The sequence below is a fragment of the Manis javanica genome, chromosome 5, assembly GCF_040802235.1.
Source record: "Manis javanica isolate MJ-LG chromosome 5, MJ_LKY, whole genome shotgun sequence".
Classification (NCBI taxonomy): domain Eukaryota; kingdom Metazoa; phylum Chordata; class Mammalia; order Pholidota; family Manidae; genus Manis; species Manis javanica.
In genome coordinates this window covers 161,280,984-161,302,015 of record NC_133160.1, presented here as the reverse complement: position 1 = coordinate 161,302,015, position 21,032 = coordinate 161,280,984, and the positions used below count along the sequence as shown (strand labels likewise).

The 21,032-nt window shown below is 45.7% G+C and overlaps 1 protein-coding gene across 2 annotated transcripts; it reads right to left on the bottom strand.

Annotated features, from left to right (window-relative positions):
• Positions 1–4,838: 4,838 nt before the first annotated feature.
• QDPR (quinoid dihydropteridine reductase) lies at positions 4,839–20,457 on the bottom strand. Of its 2 annotated transcripts, none has more exons than XM_073237802.1 (7): positions 20,297–20,457; positions 17,895–17,987; positions 14,964–15,060; positions 12,714–12,854; positions 8,990–9,203; positions 7,797–7,880; positions 4,839–5,495 (listed from the first exon to the last, which is right to left on the bottom strand). In XM_073237802.1, exons 1-7 carry the CDS (start codon positions 20,393–20,395, stop codon positions 5,390–5,392), a joined length of 834 nt encoding a protein of 277 aa, XP_073093903.1. In that variant the 5' UTR covers positions 20,396–20,457; the 3' UTR covers positions 4,839–5,389. The 2 variants fall into 2 exon arrangements, with proteins under 2 accessions (XP_073093903.1, XP_017520862.3); XM_017665373.3 differs by having other exon boundaries at positions 8,990–9,098.
• Positions 20,458–21,032: the final 575 nt, after the last annotated feature.

The following is a 21,032-nucleotide window of genomic DNA, read 5'->3' as shown; positions in this document are numbered from 1 at the left end:
GGGAGCTCCTTAAAGGAAAAAGAAAAGCTTATGTACTAAAGCTTTCTTTTGGGGTGATGCAATCTTGGGGAAGTGGGAATGAAGAGGAAAAGGAGTGAGGCAGGGAAGAAATAGAACAGATCCTAGGCTGTGTGTTCCTGGACTGTCACAGCTGGGTAACAAGGGCAGCTGGTTGCTTGGTCTTACGAGATGTCCTCAGAGGGGCTGAATGAATAATCGCACCTCAGAAAAGTCCATCCAAGGGAGGAAGTGTTTATCCACAGATCTTTCCAGGATCCTCCTCCCCCAGCTCGCTTGCCCCCTTCTGCAGGTCTCTCCAGGCCACAGCTGGGGAAGCCCAGCCCCTGGGGGCCCACTGGCCAGTGTGCAGGAGGGCTGTCTCCAGGGAGTGTGGCAGCAGGGGCTCGCTCTGGGACCACAGGAACCACCAGCTAGGTAGGGCTGCCCTGGGCAGAGAGCCTAGCAAGTGTGTAAGGAAATGAATAAACCAAGACACCAAAACCAAGAGTTATTGTGAAATCAGATGAAAATGTAATCAAAGTTCCTGGTGCCCAGTAAACAATAAACAATAGCATTCTGTGTTCCTATTTCTCTCCCAACAAGACTTTAAATGCCTTTCAGGCAGATCTCTCTAATTCACCTTTGTATGCCTGCACAGCGTTTTGCAAATCCTAGTAGGTCAGTATATATTTGTCAATTCAGTGCATATTTTTAACCTGCCCTGTCTGCCTACAGTACCTGACCATGGAAGGTGCTAAACAAACAGCTGATTGAACTACTGAACTAATGTGCTCTTAAAAGGTAACAACATTATTATTTTCCCATCATATGCCAATACAAACTAGAGACAAGTTATAAGAAGAATGACATACTTTCTGAGCACTTTGTGCCAGTCCTCTGCAGGCATTCATCTGTTTAATCCTTGCAGAGCATTGCCACCACTGTTTCATTTCTCATATGATTGAGACATGGAGAGATTAAGGGATATGCTCAAGGTTCTACAGCAAGTAGTGGAGGAACAGTGTTCAAATGCAGGCAGGCCCACCAAGAGTCCTTATCTTTAACAATTACTGTCTACTGCTTCTGCGTGTAGGTCACACTCTTCCTGAACATTCCAAAGAAAAGCTACAAGTGTTTAATGGAACAGACAATTGCAGTGGGTGCCTTCCCAGTTCCCTGCAGCCCTGTGACATGCGGCTCGGACTACTGTCAGAAGCTGCGTACCCCTCGGCTTCCAGGAATGCACAGGTGGACCGCAGAACCACCTGAAGCTTCAGTCTGGAGTGTGGCAGCAAATGAGCACATGGGCTCCAGGAAAGCTCAGGTTCAGGGAGCCTGAAAATTCAATAAACCAGGGAGCAAATTACGGGAACCAGATCTGCTCCCTGAGAAAGGATTTCAGCAACAGAGTATATGCGAGAATAAGGCAGTTTCAAAAGCCCCATCAATTGCTCTAGATTTCGTTCAGGGATAAATTTCTGAAGACTCCAGCACAGCACCTACACTGAGTTAAAGTTGTGTGCCCACCAACTCCTGTCCTCCATGCCCATGTAAGCCCCCTTGAACTTTTTACCCCACCTCGTCTACTGAGACTGTTGGTCAGCCCATCAGTGACCTCCTCAGAGCTCAGCCCAGATGTGAGATCTCAGCCTTCATCTTTCCTGACTTCTCAGTAGCACCTGACATTGCCGTTCATTCATTCCTTCTCTATATGCTGGTGCCACTGTACTCCGAGGACACCACATTCTCAGTTTTCCTTCTACTTGATTTTCTGCTCCTTTTCAGTGCCCTTTGTTGATTTTTCCTTTTCTCCCCAACCTCTAGGAGAGCTTTCAGCCCTTGGCTGTCTCTGCACACATTTAATGTACTGCTGGTGTCTTAGTCAATTCAGCAGCTTGACCAAGACTACCACACGTTGGGTGGCTTATAAACAACAGAAATTAATTTCTTACAGTTCTGGAGGCTAGGAAGTCTGAGATCAGGGTACCCATGACGGCTGCCAAAATTCAGAGCTAATGTCCTTAAATGGCCTACGCACCTTACATTTGCCATTTTCCAACTGCATTTAGGCACCCCAGGACAGCATGGTGAATTCATAGAGGCACCACAGAATAGTTTACAATTTCTGGATTAACACAGCAACATCTGTCTGACTGTAACTATTAAATTGTTAGGATCTCACTACTTCTAAAACCCAGGTAGGCATTTCCTTTGATATAAGGACACTGAACAACTACTAAGACACTAAGGGCACCTTGGACTCAGCAAGTTTGGGAACCCCTGCTCTACATGACCGTTTCTCTGATCTCATCACTGCCCCTTCACTCACCCCACCCAGCACTCCAGCCTGAGGCCCCGTTGAGCTCAACCACACCAGGCACACCCCTGCCATGGGGCCACTGATGCCCGGATCCTTTGCCTGAGATACTTGCTTCACGCGTCCAGGTGGCTGACTTCTGCACTTCATCTACGATTCATTCAATGTCATCTCACATGAGGTCCTTTCTCACTGACCGTCTTAGTCAGCACAGTATCTAAACGACAGCAGCTTATTTACTGGAGGCTGGAAGTCCAAGGTCAAGGTGCTGGCCAGTTTGGTTTCTGCAAAGACTCTTTTGCTAGCTTGTAGACAGCCACTTTCTTACTATACTGTCACATGGCCTTTCTCCAGAGCACGTGTGCAGACAGAGAGGAGCTCTCCAGTACCCCTTCTTATGATTAATATAAGGATTTTAATCATGTGGGACTGGGCCCTGCCCTTATGACCTCATTTTACCTTACTTACTTCTTTAAAGGCCCCATCTCCAAATACAGCCACACTGGGAGTTAGGGCTTCAACCTATGAATCTGGGGGGACACATTCAGTCCATACCACCACCCTACCTGAAATTGCAACCCCCAAACCTCCCCAACTCTCCTTCACCCACCCCGGCAACCTGGATCTTTTTTTCCCACAGGTTACACCTTTTCACATACTCTGCATTGCACACAGGTTATATTGTTTATTGCTCTCCCCTCCCTCCACTGGAATGAAATTCTACGCGGGCACAGGTCTGTCTACTTAATTCACTGTAAGTCATAGTTAGTGTCTATTGCATAGTCGGCACTCAAAAATCACTTGTTGAATGACTGGCTAAAGCGTAAGAGATAACCATCCCCTCTTCCTTCCCCCATCTCCCTATTCTCTTTGCACATCACCAGGTTGTGAGGCCTGAGGAAAGGAAAAGAAACACACCTACCTAATCAATTTTAAGGCCTGTTTTTTAAATGGAATGAACGACCAGCTCTCCTGAAACTAACACCCTCAGAAGTCAATAATTCAGGGGACTGTTCTTCACCTGAAACCTGGAAGCCATCTCTCTCAGGAGGACGAGATGGAAGAAGGGCCATGAGGTGCAGTAACTGGGTGAGCACTGCAGGCAGCTGCACCTGGGCCCAACTCCACTGCACCGCCCCCTAACCGGCTGTCTCGGGCCGTTCGGGCTGCTGGAACAAATGCGAAAGACCTAGTGGCTTATAAACAACAGAAATTCATTGCTCACAGGTCTGGAGGCTGTAAGTCCAAGACCAGGGTGCAGATTTCTCATGTCCTCACTTGGCAGAAGGCCAAGGCATCTCGCTGGAGCCCGTCACAGAATGTTGATCCTATACATGAGGGCTCACCTCCCAAAGGCCACAGCTTCTAATACATCCATTCCATTGGGAATTAGGTTTTCAACATAAATTCTGTGGGGGACACAAACATTCACACCAAAGCACTCGATGACTTTAAACAAACAGTCCTACCTTGCTGATCCCTTCTTTCCTGTGAAACTTGGATAATATCACCTTGAAGAGTAGTGTCAAGAATCAAAAAAACACACCTCATATAGTTAAACATGGAGTACCAGATAAACAAGCAACCTCACTCCTAGATACGTATATATCCAACCCAACAGAAACAGGTACCCAAGTATTTGCACATGAATGTCCACTGAAGCAGTCTTCCCATCAGCCAAGAAGCACAAACAAAGCTCCAACATCTATCAATGGATGAACAGATACACTAATTGTAGTTTATACACGACAGAATATTACACAGCAAAGGAAATACTGACCGGGGTTACAATGTAGCTGAACCTCAAAAACATGCTGAGAAGCCATACACAAAAGGCCACATATTGCATGATGCCACTTACAGGAAATATCCAGAATAGGTGACTTCAGAGATAGAAAGCAAATGGGTGGTTGGCCAAGGGCTGGAGGAACGGGGTACAAGGAGTAACTGTTAACACGTATGGGTTTAATACTGGAGTGATGAACATGTTTTGGAACTAGACAGAAGTGGTGGCGACAGAACATTATGAACATACTAAATGCTACTGAATTTTTCACTTTAAAATGGTTAAAATTGTATTTTGTGGATTTTATTTCAATAATTAAAAAAAAAAAGAAACATATGGTAAAGGCCTTTATAAATAGCAGCCATCTGGGCGACCAGGGTTCTGGGCTTAGTTCTGCCATTATTGGTGATGAGGATGGTTAAGTTCTCTCTCTGGGCCTCAGTTTCCTTGTCCATAAAATGACCAGGTTGGATCAGATCACTAGTTCTCAGTCAGAACAGCCTGCGTCAGTCACGTGGAGCACTCTTCTTAAATACACTGAGCCACCCCACCACCTTGACCCTGGTATGCCCAAGAGGGAACTGTACCACAGTAATGTGTTTAAATAAAAACTTTTATCAGGGTTTGAGTCCACCCCCTTTTGAGACAACCAGACTAAAGACAGCTTGCAGCCCATGATTCTAGGACATTTACCTACAGTGTTATATAAGATGCAACTGATTAAAGAAGGCAACATAGGAAATGAAGTGCGTTTATTAGGAAGATGAACTTCAAATAACCACAAGCAGTTACCTTGCACACTTGGCAACTGCACAGGGGAAAGATACCTTCACAGAGACCATGGGGTTCTGCTTACACCGCAAAAGGAGTTTTAAGGCAGTTTAACTCAAGGCTGCAAAAACTACATCTGTGATAAAAACATGACGCTTAAAAATAACTCAGGCCCCAAAATGTCCACAATATCAACAAATCTATGAACTAATCAAGTTGACGACTGCTGTCAGGGACAGATGAACAGTCTCGAATGGAATTCAAGGTGGCGTAGACAAGGAGGAGGCCCTTCAGAAACCTCCCAAACTGACAGTTATACACAGATTGCCTCCGCCCGTACACATTTTTACCTCACATAAACAATGTCCTACAAGAACGAATACATTTAGTGAGAGAAAACAGGACTCAATCTTACACCATGAGCAGGATTACAGAAAACACAGGGCTGGACACGGCCACACTGAGACGGATCAACAACTTTTCTGGCAGTTGCCTAGCAGGCACTGAGACGAAGCTTAAAAATACGCCGGGGTAAGCTCTGTCTTTCCCTCTGTAGTTACCACCTGGATTAGGCTCCCTGAGCTCGGTCGGTTTTTCTCTGTGATCCAGTCATGGAAAGTTCTAGAACAAAGAAAATAAACTTTACATTTTAAAAGCAAAAATCTGGACACATGCTTATATTCACCTCAATGGCTTTCAGGAGGGTTTTGGGAAAAGCAGCAGATATGAAAAAGCCACAAGGTATCATGGACGCACACGCAGGTCCCCAGTGACTTCTGTAGTCATTCTGATTTCTGAGTGGCAGGATTTGGCGGGACACTGATCTACATTTTTGTATTTTTTTGCATTGTTGGAATCCTTCATAACACAGTGGTATGGTTTTATGTGATAAAATAAGATTTTATTTAGACGCATGGTACACTACTTTATATTTTGCTATATTCTCAAAAATTTAAAAGAAAGAGAAGCAATTCATTCTATTTTTTTTTTTTTTAGTAAACATTTATGGAGCGCCCACGGCTAAGCCATGCAATGGAAAAAGATACAAAAAGCAGCCTGTTACAATAAACTATGTTAAACGCCAAGAACAGGGGCATTTATTAACTAGCTCTGTGTGAGAGGAGGCACCACCACCAGCCAGGGAGTGGGAAGATCTCCTCTAAGATAGGAATAAAAATGGGCTTGAGCATTTCACAAGACATAAAAAGTAGCAGGTAATTTTTAAAAGAAAACATTCACATTTGAGTCCATCATCCCTTTGGACAATCCAGCTCGGTCTTTAGACTTTCTTTAATTGAGAAGCACTTGGGAGTTCCTGGGATATTGTTTAGCACCGATCTGAAACCTTCTAGATCAGAGCTGTCTAACTATCAAGTCATTCGAGCTTCCACTTTGAGGATTGAACAAACCAAGGGAAGTAAACAAGCTCAAAAAACAAAGCATTGCTAACATTTCCTGAACTATGTACTATGTCATGCCGAGCTTAGGGGATGCCTCCGAAGAGAACCAGTCATGTTTGGATGTGTGGGGGTACGTGTGTTACTTATGCATGTTTTAAACTGTCTTCTCCTCCATCCCCACCATCTGTCTGGAGTAGGAGAGAATGCCATTCTAACCACGGGTAGCAAAGAAGGGAATGTGCTCACACTTTGAAGCAAACTTCATGCTAACTTTTCATATGAGTTTCAAACACCACAAATGGGTATCATGATTTCAGGAGGAAAGGGTGGCTGCCCCAGCCCACCCTCTGTGGATCTGTGGCTTGGTACTAATTCAGACACATGACCACAGATGTTCCATCTAGAATCTAAGTCCTAGATCCATGGCTCTCTCATGTGGTGCTGGGAATGTGAGCATTTAAAAAGAAATTCAAATGCAAACACACCTCAAAGCTTGATACAGGCAGAAATAACTGTTGCCGAGTAGCTAAGGCCACAGACTTTGCAGCCACACTGCCTTGGTCAAGCCTTGGCTCTGCTGTGTAACCTTAAGCAAGCTCCCTTCCCTTGTGCCTCCAAGCCCTCAACCCTTAAGGATGACAGCACCACCCTCAGAGGGTTTGTTATGAGCAGTAAGTAATAGTAATGAAGTGCTTGAAATGGTGCCTAGCACATAACAAATGCTACATAATACCTGTTCTGAACATAAAGTCCCAAATATCTCCATTTAGTTTACATGAGATGTAACCTCAAGCCAGAAGCATGTCCCAAACTTTACAAACAGCTGTCAAAGTGGCTGACACACTGGCACTGCTGGGTGAGGTGGTCGCCTGCTGGGTGAGGGCAGGGACCACCTTATTCACCACGCTGCCCCAGGGCCCAGCACAGCATCTGGCCCACAGTGGGTGCTCAATGAATGCATGCTTACTAAATAGAGGGCTTTGGTCTAGATTTAGACAAATACAAAGAGCAACAAGGCTCACCCTTTCTCCATGACCATCAAATGCCACTCACATTCACAAACGGATGAATCTAGTTTCAAGAGCAAAGGATGCTCGCTCAGCACTAATTTAGACACGTGAGCCCAGATGGTCACCCTGATCAGCCTGGTGTCCCCACAGCTGTTCCTCATTAACAGAGATAATGACACCAAAGGAGCTGAGGTCTACCAAGCACTTGCTTCAGTCATTGTGCCAAGTGCTCAGCACACACTGACATTCGTTCCTCCTCACAATGATTACAGACCGCATTATGCAGATGGGGAAACTGAGGCCTAGAGCAGTTAAACAACATGCTCAGGCTGGTCAGCTGGTGAGTCCCTCCTCTACTCTGAGATCACACTAATGTGTGTGCACCCTTGAAGGCCCTCACAAGACCACCCGTGCTGATAAGCCAAGAGAACCTGGGATTGTCTTCTAGCCCATAAAAGGCAGAGAACAGGGGCTGGAAAGTGCTTAGTCACTGATGTTTCTGCAATACTCACTCCACTAGGAACTCCAAGGGTGTCCAGGAGCTGAAGTCGGCCTCAGGCATCGATTTCCTGTTCACCGGCGTATCCAGGGTCACCCTGCCGTGCACAGAGATAACCCTGTCATGTGTGCCTTGCCTTCGTGACAACACCTGCCTTCTCCTCCTGGACCACGAAAACGCACCTGTGGCACCAGAGGTGGCAGTGCTGACGTGGGCGACCACGAGGACAATCAGAGAAAGGCCAGGAAGCCAACCACATCCATCATACAGAAATCACATCTGAGCATAATTCAGTGAGGTGCTTTGCGACCTACCCTTTAGGCAGACAGGAACAAAATGAAAGCCACATTTTGCCTTTTTAAAAATATAGTCTTCATTGAAGTAAAGTGCTTTGCTGTTTATGTCTTCATTCACTCCCTAAATGTGGCCAACGCCATGCTCAGTGTAATTCCTTTAAATATGGGGGAAAGGACTACCTCATCTTTCATTTTGTTGATTTCTATGAAACCTCATGATTTGCAGCAAGAGAATACAAAATTCGTATGTGTGACTCTCCCAAGAATACTCAGGCTTTGGGAATCATTCAAAATAGCTGTGGGACCAAGTCACAGAAGCTCACAAATGGCAGGAAACTGGAAAATCCAGTCCCTGTGCAGTCCCAATGTCAGCTTTACTAGACTACAGGCCAGACGCAAACCAGCTGGTGCTGGAATCCTTCCAGCAAGGAGAAACTCCATCTCCATAACAGCTGCCTCACCTGGGACAGCGGAAGAGGGCCCTGCTCCTGACCACTCACAGGACTGTCCCCCACAGCCCCCCAGCTTCTTAGACCCCTCTCCACACACACAAACCACAAAGACTAAATACAGTCTCTCTTCCACACCGGCCTCATATGGCTTGAAAGACAGAACTACAAATATTAATGTAAAATGCATAGACTGCTTTAAATAAGGAGCTAGGGGCAGATGGAGGGAAGAAAAGAAAACAAAAAAGAGGCAAGAAGACAGACCCACCCCATCAGCCCATCACCTCTCTGGACAGCCCAGAGTAATCTAACCCCAAAGAACTATCCTTGGGGCATCTGGGGGTCGTAGAAGCCAAAGTGACAGCACACAGAAGTCCCTGGTGGGAAGCAACTCTAAGACAAACGTGAGCTCTCAGCAGGGAGGCCGAGGTGGGCGGCACCCCGGAAGCCTGAGCACTTACGGGAGCAGGGCGATGGCCGCAGACCCCGACGGCATGCCGCTGTTCTTCCCCGCGAGGCTCTGGCAGAGCTGATGAACGGCACCCTTGGCCATGCCATAGCCGATCATCCCTGGGAGACGGGGAGAAGACAGTTCAGGGACTGGCCACCACTGGTGTGTCCAAAGAACACCACACCAGGGTCCAGAGGAGGCTGGGAAGAAGAGAAGGAGGGCACCTATGGGGAGAAAGAGGACATAACATTTCCAGCACACCTACTATTCGCCTGGCACTTAACATTTATTACAGGAGCTATGAGGTGGATCCTACTTTTATTGCTGAGGAAGCAGCGGCTCAGACAGAGTGAGTAATGTGCCCAGGCTCACGCACAGACTTGCACTGAGGTTGACTGAGAGGTTAAAGGCCAGGCAAGAGCTGGCTCTGAACCCTTGGATGGGTATCTGCTTGTGAACAAAACTGAACAGTCATCTGGAGTGCAGACTTCAAAGTCATGCTGCACAAGTTCAAACCCCAGCTCTTCCACTTGCCACTAAAGAAATCCTAGTCAGCTTCTCAAAACTGTTCTAATCCCCAGTTATCCCATCTGTACAATGGGAATAAAGTAAACTTGATTCTGGGCTCAGCACAGGCTGGGTGATCAATTCATGTTTCCCATCAAATTAATAGGAATAATGTGCCCTGGAGCCCAGCACCCTGTGTGAAGCATAACCATCTGATCAACTCTGGCATAAGTAAAAATGCTACCTAGTAGTCTTCCCTTCCTCCCACCAGCCAGCATATGGCTGACTGAAGCACGCCACATATTAGGACAGGGTTCCATCTGCCCCACAGACAAGTGGCAGTGCGGAGTCTCTCTCCTCTCTATAGTCCCCCCAGCACCCTGCTGCAGATGCTCACTCAACAGCAAAGAAGGGTTAACTGCTGTAAATATTTTCCTTCCTTCAGAAAACCACTATATCCTCCAGAGATCAGCAGCCTTCTAAAAACCCAGCTTGCCCACTGTATGAAGAATAACAGGTGAAAAGGCAACAAAGGTCTGCAGGGAGGTGTGGACCCCCGCCGACCCCCGCCCAGACAGGAGCCAATCACTAAGCACTTCACCAGCGACCTACAATTGCAAAAGAGGGTCAAGGTCTCAAAAAGTTATTTAGAAACACAAGAAGAATATTTCACCATCTCTGGCTTTTCTGCTTAATCAGGGGCAGGCAGCCAACCGTGATAAAAAGATCTTATGAAATGGGCAGTGATTAAAATAAACCAGCACAAGAATCTCATTCATTAAGCCCAGCAAACTCCCAGGGCCCACGCTTCATTCAATTCAAACAATGTGACAGCAGGAATCTGAAGAAGAAGGAAGCAAGTGACAGGCTACCAGCAGCCCTAACGCTTCAGTTCTAGCAATCTCTACACAATGCAGGTAAGGGGAAAAAAATTCATTTCATTAAGAAGATAAATACTTCCCCCCAATTATAAATGATCAATGTGGTCCCTAAGGACGGATTTTCAAACACAGTGCAAATCCCTAAATGGTAAACAAAAGTGATCACCATCATTTAATAGTTTATCCTCCAGTGGACAGTCTGCAAATACAACGTTAGAAATAGGAGGACGGGGTTTTCCTAGCATCTTTCCAAGTGAAAAACTTTCTACTTTTGAGCAACTTTCCTTGGGTTTGAAGGACTTCTAAGCCTGTTCATCATTAACTTTCAAATTATAAACAGATTTCCCCAGATTCTTCTGGGGTCTGAATCAAAGTTAAAAGTTTCTATGACTCAACTAAGTTTAACAACATCTAAGAACTTAACAATGAACAAACTTACTAACATCTGAAGCAGGAGTAGCTGGGCAAAAGTAAGTCTGGAGTAAATAATAATAAAAGTTTACATTTACTACTGACTCTAATACCCTTCTCCACCATTAACATCCAAGTCTCAGTCACCATATAAAGGAAGCATCATTATTTATCCTCATTTTACAGATGACAAAACTGAGGCTCAGAGAGGTTAAGTAACTTGTCAATACTGCACAGCAAGTAAGTGGCAAAACCACAATAAAAAGCCAACCTGTGTAGTAAGATATTTAAAATCAGAATAAAGGAAAAAACTCTTCTGTCCTTAGAAAAACAGTCTTTCAGCCCTTGGGTTTTCTTTTTTAAATGTCAAGCTGTTAGTCATTTTTCTTATTGACTTTCTAGTGCCTCTGGGTGACACTTTTTAGTGTCACCTTTAATAAAAATCAGATCTCAACCAAACTAACATGTAACATTTACACAGCTTTAATTACTGCAATAGCCATGGACTTCTAAGATCAAAGTTCTGAGAAATCAAATAAGAAAATGAATGGCAAGAACTGTTAATTTGTAAGAGCCTCACAGCTCAGTGGGTTACATTAAAACTGAAATGGGCACTCAAGGTCTCCACCACTTACCTAAAGAGGTCCCAAAAAAGTTATTTTTTAAGAGTTTAGGTAGTGCATGTAGACACTTTCTGCCTCCCTGTGCTGTCCCCCACCCAACTTATATTCCTTTAGCCTTACCCCAAAGAAAAAGCAAAAGGCTGAATTGTATCTCCCAAATTCATTATGAATTCCTGACCCCCCAACACCTCAGAATGTGACTGCATTTGGAGATGAGACTTTAAAGAGGTGATTAACTTAAAATGAGGTAATACGGGTAGGCTATAATCCCATGTGACTGGTGTCCTTATAAGAAGAGATTAGGACCCAGACATGCACAGGAGGAGGACCACGTGAGGACCCGGGGAGAGACGGCAACTACAGGCAAGGAGAGAGGCTCAGAAAGAAATCAAGCCTGCCCGCACCCTGATCTCAGACGTCTAGCCTCCAGCACTGTGAGAGGACAGATTTGGTCATTTAAGCCCCCAGGCTGTAGCACTTTGTTACAGCAGTCCCAGGAAACTGACACAGGAGTAAAAATGCAAAGGAAACCTGGGTTTGTGTGATATAATAGAAAAAGCACACAATTTAGAAATGGTCAGGGTTTTAAATCAAAGTAAGTTTGCAACTTACTTGTTTTGAGTAATGACAAGTTATTTAACTTCTCTAAATTTTAGTTTCCTTGCCTGCAAACAAAAAAGATAATAATGACATCTACCCAAAGATTAGATGAGGATTACATGTGAAATGAAAAGAGTGAATCTAATAATCCTTATAATGAGCTGGGCCCTTTATACATACCAATACCTCTAAGGTTTTACAGCTACTCTTCAAGACCAATGTTGGCATCACTATATTACAATTAAGGAAACTAGTGCAGAAATTTGGTCAAAGAGATCAAATAATTTGTTCAGAGCCACACACAACTAAGGTGATGAATTCACCCAGCCCACACTGTTTCCAGGGCCCCAGCAGCTTCCCTGGGACACATGAGCACATGATGATAATAATACAGGGTTATTAACTAATTAGTATGTACTACAACACCATCCACTCCTGGGTAGATCATAGATAAATAAACCAGACTGTGGAGTTTTGGTAGCGGGCGTCAGATTCTAGTATTCCTTAACCACCATCAACGGAAGGATGACACAAATGAAGGCATCAGGAGTCCTTCCCCTAAAAAGATTCAGGGCTGAATGGAAGCAAAATCTAAACTGTAAAGCAAAGGTCAAAGGGCTCTGGTATTCCTCACTTCATGGGAGAGTTCAGCAGCCCCGGCAGGCAGGCGTGAGCATTCCCGATTCCCAGGAACGAAGAAGAGAAGGCTTACCTGGAGTCCCGTCCAGAGCAGCCTTGGCACCAGCCAAGGTCAGGAGGCCCCCTTCCTTGAGGTGCTTGGTGGCCAGGTGGCTGGAGATGGTTGACGTCCACATGCTCTGCTTCCACATCAGGTCACAGTTTTTAAAGAGAGCTGAGTAAAAAAAACACCATGTGAGCTCAGCATTGCAGTGAAGAAACTGCAGGGTGAGCTTGGCTGGCTCATGGTGCATGGCACTCGAGCACGTACTCCCGGCCATCCCCGCCAGCCTGGCCTCTGTCTACCACAGACCTAATACAAACAGCCCAGGGCCCAAGGGACGGGGTTTCCAGCCCAGACCACGTGATCACCGAGTGGCCGCTTCCTCAGCTGTAACCGGTGACACTTCCCCAAAACCCAAGGACTGTTAACAGGTATGCTTGACTGGCTTCCTTTCAAAGATCATTCTACTTTATGAAGGGCATTAGATTTGTAATAATCTATTTGTCTATGTCGGTCTTACTCATGATGAAAACCAGAGGGACTATTACCATATGGACATAAAGAGGGCTTTGACAGAGCTACATTTTTTTATGGCTGGAAGTTTAATACTGGCTTTAAAGATTTTCAAAGAAAGCTGGAATACCAACCATTTCACCCTACGTTAGCCTGCTGGGGAGGAGTAAGTGGCAATGTGTGTCACATCCTCAGTTGGACACCTGTCCCTTCCTCCCTTACAAGGCACACAGAACACAGTGAAACTATGCCCTTGACCCAGAAAGAAAGACACAGGAAGAGGGGTCTTCAGCAGGTGACAACCAATTGTCACATTTTCCAGGTAAAAAGAGCTAGGGGGAAAAAAAAAGGATGGATCCACATTTATCACTTCTTGTTCCCAAAATACACAAGAGGCGGTTAGTGTGTTCTGCCAACCTGATTGCCCCAAAAAATACCCATTTCATGTTTAAGTGTAGTTCACAGAATATCAATTCCCTTTTAAATAGCTTTGACTAGTAAGTGTGGAAGGAATGATAGAATTAGAAAACCACCACTTCCCAACCCCCACTGGGATAACTGGGTCAGTCAGGGATAGTCCAAGAATGCATTAGTTTTGGGAATTTGAGACTGTCACGGTGTTTGGAAACATGATATTCAAACATGATGCCAAAGTGCCATCCCACAGATCACTTTCTAACTGCAAACAGAAAGACGCACCTTTACAATGGAAGTCTGTTGGCTAACACCTTGACCGAACATCAAATTTGGTATCACCGTGTATGGGGAGGGTGATCTGACATGGTGAGCATCCCAGTGTGATGTAATATGAAGAACACATCACTCAGGAAGAATTCTCGCCTCCAAAATATTTAACCTGACTCTAAGCAAGTCTCTAGATCTAAATTCCAACTCACAGGAAATACCAGGGGCGGAGGAACAAGGTAAATGATACTTTAAAGAAACCATTCAACAAATTCAGAATGTGGGACATTCTATATGAAAACTTTCCTGGACTCACCAAGTTGATCAGAGGAAAGAAAATTCTAGATTGAGACTAAAAATACCAACAAAATGCAGTGTATAAACCCGGCTCGGAAAACATATACGGGGAAGAACAACTATAGAAGACATGGAACAAATTGGGGGATTTGGGCTTATTATTAATCTTATAGAATTACTGTTAATTCTCTTAGGGATGAAAATATTATGATAATACAGAATAGACTTCATCTTTGGGGATGCATGCTAAAATGCAGGGAAGTGTCAACTTAGTTTCAAATGGTTAACAAAAAAATACACACATGCAAGGGAGCGTGAGTATGGCAAATGGTGACAATTACTGACTCCAGAGGGAGGGCATCAGGGGGTTCCTGGACTCTTCTTTCAAGTTCTCCGTGTTGTTGATAACATTCATAATAAAAAGTTGAAAAATGCACTTGGCTTGAGTAAAAGCTCGATTCTGAGTCCTTCCGACCTTCAGAAGGAGCTCTCCATTTCATACACAACCCCCAATTCCAGTGAATAGGCCCTGTGAGATTGGGGTGGAAACAATGCTGATTTCATTTTAAACTTCAGACTCCATGACCCCTCCGCTAAAGTCCCCTCTATGGGAAGAATTTTCTTCAGCTATAAAATGGAGTGTTAGTCCTCACCTCCCAGAGCTACTGTAAAGATTCTGGGAGACACACAGAAAAACATCGGGCCCGGCACATAGTACAAAGCCAGTCCAGGCCAGAGGGACAAACAGCCGAGTGCAAGGAATGATTAACTCGGCGAGTGACTCACACTTGGATCGGGCGTTGCCCCCAGCCCATCCTCCAGCCACACAAAGGATTGCGTCCACCTTCTCTTCACCCAAGAGCTTTCCCACCTCAGCGGTCACCTTAAATGAAAACAGACAAAAAGCTGTATAAACTGTCAGGTAAACCTAAGCAGGCTAACATCTTTGCAGAGACCTCTGTTTGTTTTTTGCTACCATTTAAGTCAGTTAACAGTACTTAGCACTTAACACTGAAAATTAGACTTAGGACCAATCTACAGTAAGCATTTTGGAAAGTGAAGCCCAACTGCATTTCAATGTGATTTTTATAAAGCAATCTAGAGTCTTCTTTTGAATGCTCTAAAGGGTTGGAATATAAGCACCGGGGGAATAAAACAATCAATAAACAAAAGTAGAAAGTCTAAAAAAGGATCACTTAAGCATCAACACCCCAGCTACCCTTGTGATATATCTCTCTTCAGACTTTCTTTGCAAATCACAGAATCATATGAGATGAAAGAGATAATCAATTCTACTGTCCCCCCAGTACAAAAAAGTTTAACTGCAACTCCAAAAGAAAATGCCAAAATTATTTTTTAAGAGCTATAAAAAAACACAGCCAATGACAAAATGTTGGTAAATATTGAGTACACAGGGGATCATTTTAATTATCTCTACTTTTGTTTGACTGAAATTTTTAGTGTTGAAAATGTATACATGTTCTTTTGTTACAATTATTAAAGCAAAAATCTAGCCACACTGACAATTTTGGCCATCGACCATAACCCTTTTCCATATTTCTTCGGAACGGCTGAGATGACACCTTCCAATTGCTTCATTAACATCAGTCTTCGTAAGACAAGCCAAGAACACACGTCTTACCCAGCAGCAGTACTTAAGTCCATGACTTCTCCCTCCAGCAATTTCTCTGACCTCAAATTACTCTTTCAAAGAGAAAGACTTGGCAATGGAAACCAGTCTTTTCTCTCCCTACACTCCACACCTAAAGCTTTCCTTTTAAGAACCCTGAATTTCTCTTGGCCTCTACTCATGAGAATCTCACCTAATCCTGATTTATCTTTCGTTGACCACTTTCCTGTTCCCTTGGTTGCCCGCTGACCCTTCTCTTCATTCTTAGCCAGGCCCTGCTGTCAAGAGCCCAGATCCCAGCTGCCAGGAGTTGGATCATCACCCACGATGTCTGTGTGTACACACAGCCTGTGTTCAACTCCTTAGGAAGCATGGGACCCACTTCATTTTGTTTTATGACATCTATGCTTTACTTTTCTAATAAAATTAAAATGAGGAATATTAAAGTTCCTCCCCCTTAAATTTTGCTCTGTCCAGTGACTGTCTGTAGATTCAGTCAGTGCCTCTTCCACGTGTTCATTGCCTGCCTGTCACTAGTTCACTCACTGGCCAATGGACAGGGAATGGAGGAGATACTTACACCAAGATATCCACCTGAATTTTTAACAGTGCTCCCTTCTGCAGAGTGACACTATTTGTGGGGAGAAACCGGGATATTTCACAATTGATTTGTGTATTTATAGAGTTTTGTCTGAATTCTTGTTTTACAATAAGCATATCATTTTATAATTTAAAATATCCTGTTTTGTTAATATGCATGCTTTTGAATGGAGGAGCTCCACTTTTCACAATGTATCCTAATAACCAGGCATGGAGACAAAGATGCTCGGCACAGCATTCCTGGTAATGGTAAAAACAAAAAACTGCAAAAAAAACTTAAAATGTATAATAAGTAGAAACTAAGGAGATTGAAACCAACCCACAAAATTAAAAATCATGTATCAACACAGGAGATTTTTTCAAGTGATCTGGAGAAGTATTTAAATGTTAAGTTAAAGGCTGACCACTCATTCGTGGAGTATAACAACGAAGCAAAACTGAAGGAACAAAATGGCAGCAGACTCAGAGACTCCAAGAAGGAACTAGTGGTTACCAAAGGGGAGAGGGGTGGGGGGCAGAGGGAGGGAGAAGGGGATGGAGGGGTATGTTTAGTACACATGGTGTGGGGGATCACGGGGAGAACAGTGTAGCACAGAGAAGGGACATAGGGGATCTGTAGCATCTTACTGCACTGATGGACAGTGACTGCATTGGGTGTGGGTGGGGACTTGATAATATGGGTAAATGTAGTAACCACATTGTCTGTTCATGTGAAAACTTCATAAGAGTGTGTATCAATAATACCTTAATAAAAAAAAATTTTTTTTAAGTTAAAGGCTGACAATAAAACATAAAATAAGCTTATCTTAACTTGTAAAACTAATAACATATAGTAAGCATAGGAAAGACAAGAAAATGGGCCAAAATGTGAACAGTCAGTGTGGATAAAGTGAAGGTTCCTGTGGCCAGGATTCTCACCTGGCCCTGATTGACTGGCTCACTACACACGTGTGGGCAGTATGTTGCTATGGACTCTATATAAAGAGCTCTGCCCAGTGCTCTGGGTGACATGGTGGCATGGCTGCAAGGCTGCTGAAGGGCAGAATAGAGGCTGGAGTGGTAGCAGCGCCAAGGACAGAGACCGAGACAGCTGCGCGGGTAGGGAAACTGAGAGGCAGAGACCGGTCTGCTGCATTGCAGACTCACTCTGGGTGGATGGGATTTTAGTGATTGACCTGCCACCATGGGAATAAAGTTGGGTATAACCCTTTCACCCCAAGAAAATTCCACTCTCATTTTTTGGTCTCACTGAATCCATAGTGACCTTGCCCAGAGCTGAAACCCATCGGCGAGACAGTAAGCTAACCAGAAATAAATCACAGATATTTATCATCTTTTTTTTTTCTTTTTGCAAACCTCCCTCAGTGAACACGAATGGCTTTAATAAACAGAGAAAAAATACTTTAAAAAAACAGAAGAGCACATTGCCAGTGGAAACCCCTCTTCAGGGTTCCCACAATGCCTAGTGGGACCCTAGCTGGAATTACCTGGTCAGCCTGCTCAGTAAACGAGTCTGTCATTTTAACCACAACACTCGCACTGGCCTCTTCATTCTCCACCACGTCAATGCTGGCGACCCACTGGAGCAAAGGAGAAAATAGCTTTGATCAAGAGATAGTAAGTTGTAATTCCTTTAAAGATCCCAGCTCAGAAATGTGGTGAGTGGAGATAGATAAGAGGCTTAAATGAAAACCCACTAGAGAAAGGCTCTAGCAACTGACCTCTCACACGCCTTATAGGATGCTTGCCGTTGGCCAGCCTAACCCCTTACTGAGCCCCAGCCCAGCCCATTCTGCCTCCAAACACCTCATCTCGCTCTTGCTCTTCCACTATCACCCTTGAAGGCCAAAGCATGCACTTCCAGAGACCCCTGGATCGGAGGTTTGCAAACATTTTCCGTAAAGGGCCAGACGGTAAATATTTCAGGCTTTGCTGGCCATCTGGGCCCTGCTACAACCGCTCGTGTCTATTGCAGTGGGATAGCAACCACAGGCAACAGATAAATGAGTGTGGCTATGTTCCAATAAAACTCCACACATGGAAATATGAATTTCGTATAATTTTCACATCACAAAATATTATTCTGCTTTTGATTTTTTTTAAACCATTCTTACTCTTGGGCTCTACAAAAACTGATGGCAGGCTGGATTCAGCCCATGGCAGACTCGAGTTTTCAGAACCCTCCACCCTGCAGCAAAGCACAGAGGGATGGCTTTAGGTTTAGAAATCATACAGATGAGGGTCTGAATCCTAGTTCTGCTACACAGCTGCTTCCCCGACCTCACACTCTGCATGCAGAGGCTCCTCACCTGTAAAATGGGAACTTGCGGGGTTAGTGTGAGAATTAAATGAATTGGAGATTGCTACACAGGTGACACACAGTTCTTACTCAGAAAGTTCCAGGACCCTGTGGTCAGAAAGCCACAGAGATAAACATTCCTACCACCAGCTTTGAAGAACATGGCATTCATTCAAGACCACTCACTACTTCTATGGCACTAGCCATGGGAGATACTAAGACAAAGGAAAGGGTGTATCCCGGTGCTCCCAGGATTGATGGGGTTGGGGAAGAGTCACAGTAAATCAGTTTGCCAGATTCTGCCAAGTCAGAGGTGAACTAAAGTGACCTCACGAGGGGGAAGCACAGCCTTTACACCTGCAACACCCAGATACCAACGGGATCTACTGTATTAAAGTCACAGGGGAGAGGAAATGAAATGGAGTGCGCGGCCCCTGGTACATAGGACCATGGTGCTAGCTCTTGGCCAGCACTCTTTAAATGTTCCCATTGTCACCACCATCCATCTCTGCAGATGCTTAGAACAGTCTTCCTAGGTTCTGAGCAGGTGGATGGCAGGAGGAAGATGGTGTGTTTAGATCCCTCAGAGGCATATTTCTGTGCTAGGTTATGAGCCAGAAGAAAATCCTGACACCCTTTCTCCCTGCCAAGGTATCCTTGCCCTGATTGCTGCTGCTACCAAACTAAACCTCTGGGGAAAGCTCGCCAGAGCTCCTGTGTGGACTTTGAACAATAACAGCTGCAGGAAGAAGACACAGGGCGGAGCCTCCCCCTCCTCCACCCCCACTACCCTCGGTATGCTCTGAGTCCTGCTGGTGGCTGGGGATCAGCTCAGCAACCACTCATCATAACCTTTTTCATAGCAGATTGTGCAAAGCAGTTCAAAGTCTTTGCAAAACAAAGCCACCAGCATTTGCCAGGCTGAGTCTTCAAGTATGGAGTCCAACCCAGGCTAAAGGAACAGGGGTAGTAATGGTAATAGCAGCTAACATTTAAACAGCTTTTCCCATGATTAGGTAACATACACGGCCAATTAAGTCATTTGCTCCGTACAACTCCCCTGTGGAAATACTATCATTATCCCCATTTTACAGGTGAGGAAACAGGTTTGAGGGCGTTTAGCAATCAGTTCTCCATCAGAGGACTAGTCACCCACGCCAGGCAGTCTAACTCCACTACGCACGTGTCTAATTCCGGAGCCTGCCTTCACACATTTCTCCTTGTCCCCTCACAACCCCTTCTACCTCCCCTCCTGGAATGCTCTCCTCAGTCATACCCGACTTTCTGGGCCTGACGGAAGCCGAGGGAGCAGCTCCCCACCACCACCCTCCTTGCAGAGGAAAGGCCAGGCCCCCGTGGCCGGACGTGCCACGCACTCGGGGACAGGAACAGGCGTGCAGACCTGTGCATGCACGTGCAAGCACCCAGGTCTGGGGGTGCACACGGGCTCCCAGCTTCCTCCGGACTGCCCTCCCGGGCCGCACCGGAAGGTCCCCTTGCCCCCAGTCACCGTCGTGCCCTGCGCCACCCAACCCGAAGATGCCGCGGAGCCCTCTCGGCAGAGACCCGTTCCCCGCAGCCCGCCGATACCCAGTTGCGGGCCCGGAACGCCTGCACGCATCGGGAGCCCAGCGCGCCCCTGCCGCCGTACACCAGCACCCTGCGCGCCTCGCCCGCGGCCGCCGCCATGCTGCTCTGCCCGCACGCCTCCCGCGGCTCCCACAGGCAGAGCCGAGCGCGGCGACCCCGCGCGCCCCGCCCACCGGCCCCGCCAAGAGGGACAGCGCCGCGGTCGCGCCCCGCGCCGCGCCCTCTGCTGCCACCTAGCGCGCGGCCGGCCTGGAGCACTGCGACCCCGTCCCGCCCCGCGGCCGCCGGCAGGTGCTGGGCGCCCGGGGTGCAGGGCACGGGCGGGGAGGGTGAACACGTGTGCGCGAGGGTGGATGGCCCTGCGCTCGAGCGCTTGCTGCGAGGCCACTGGGGAGACAAGACAAACACACATGATATGGTTTCGCAGTGAAGGCTCCGAAGCCGGACGGCCTGGCTCCCGTTTTACAGCTGTGTGGCCCTAAGCAACTTCCTCAGTTGCTCTGCCTCCTCGCCAGTAAAATGGGAGTACTAATAATCTATCCACTTAGGATTTTGGAAAAGATTTTAAAATATTAGAGTACTTAGAACAGTGTGTAGCTAGTAGTAGGAACTCAAAAAATACCAATCGAGCATTATTAATGTTACAATGTTTACCACTAATTCTGTTACAATGCACCTCTTCTATTTTGGGGGTGGGAGATAATTATCTATATCGGGGCATTTTTAAATATGTAAA

Coding starts and splice junctions, on each gene's coding strand:
- QDPR (XM_073237802.1), bottom strand. CDS start 20,395: ATGGCGGCGGCCGCGGGCGAGGCGCGCAGGGTGCTGGTGTACGGCGGC. Junction 15,061..17,894: donor TTACTGAGCAGGCTGACCAG/GTAATTCCAGCT, acceptor TTTTCATTTAAG/GTGACCGCTGAGGTGGGAAA. Junction 7,881..8,989: donor GCGGCCATCGCCCTGCTCCC/GTAAGTGCTCAG, acceptor TGTGCACGGCAG/GGTGACCCTGGATACGCCGG.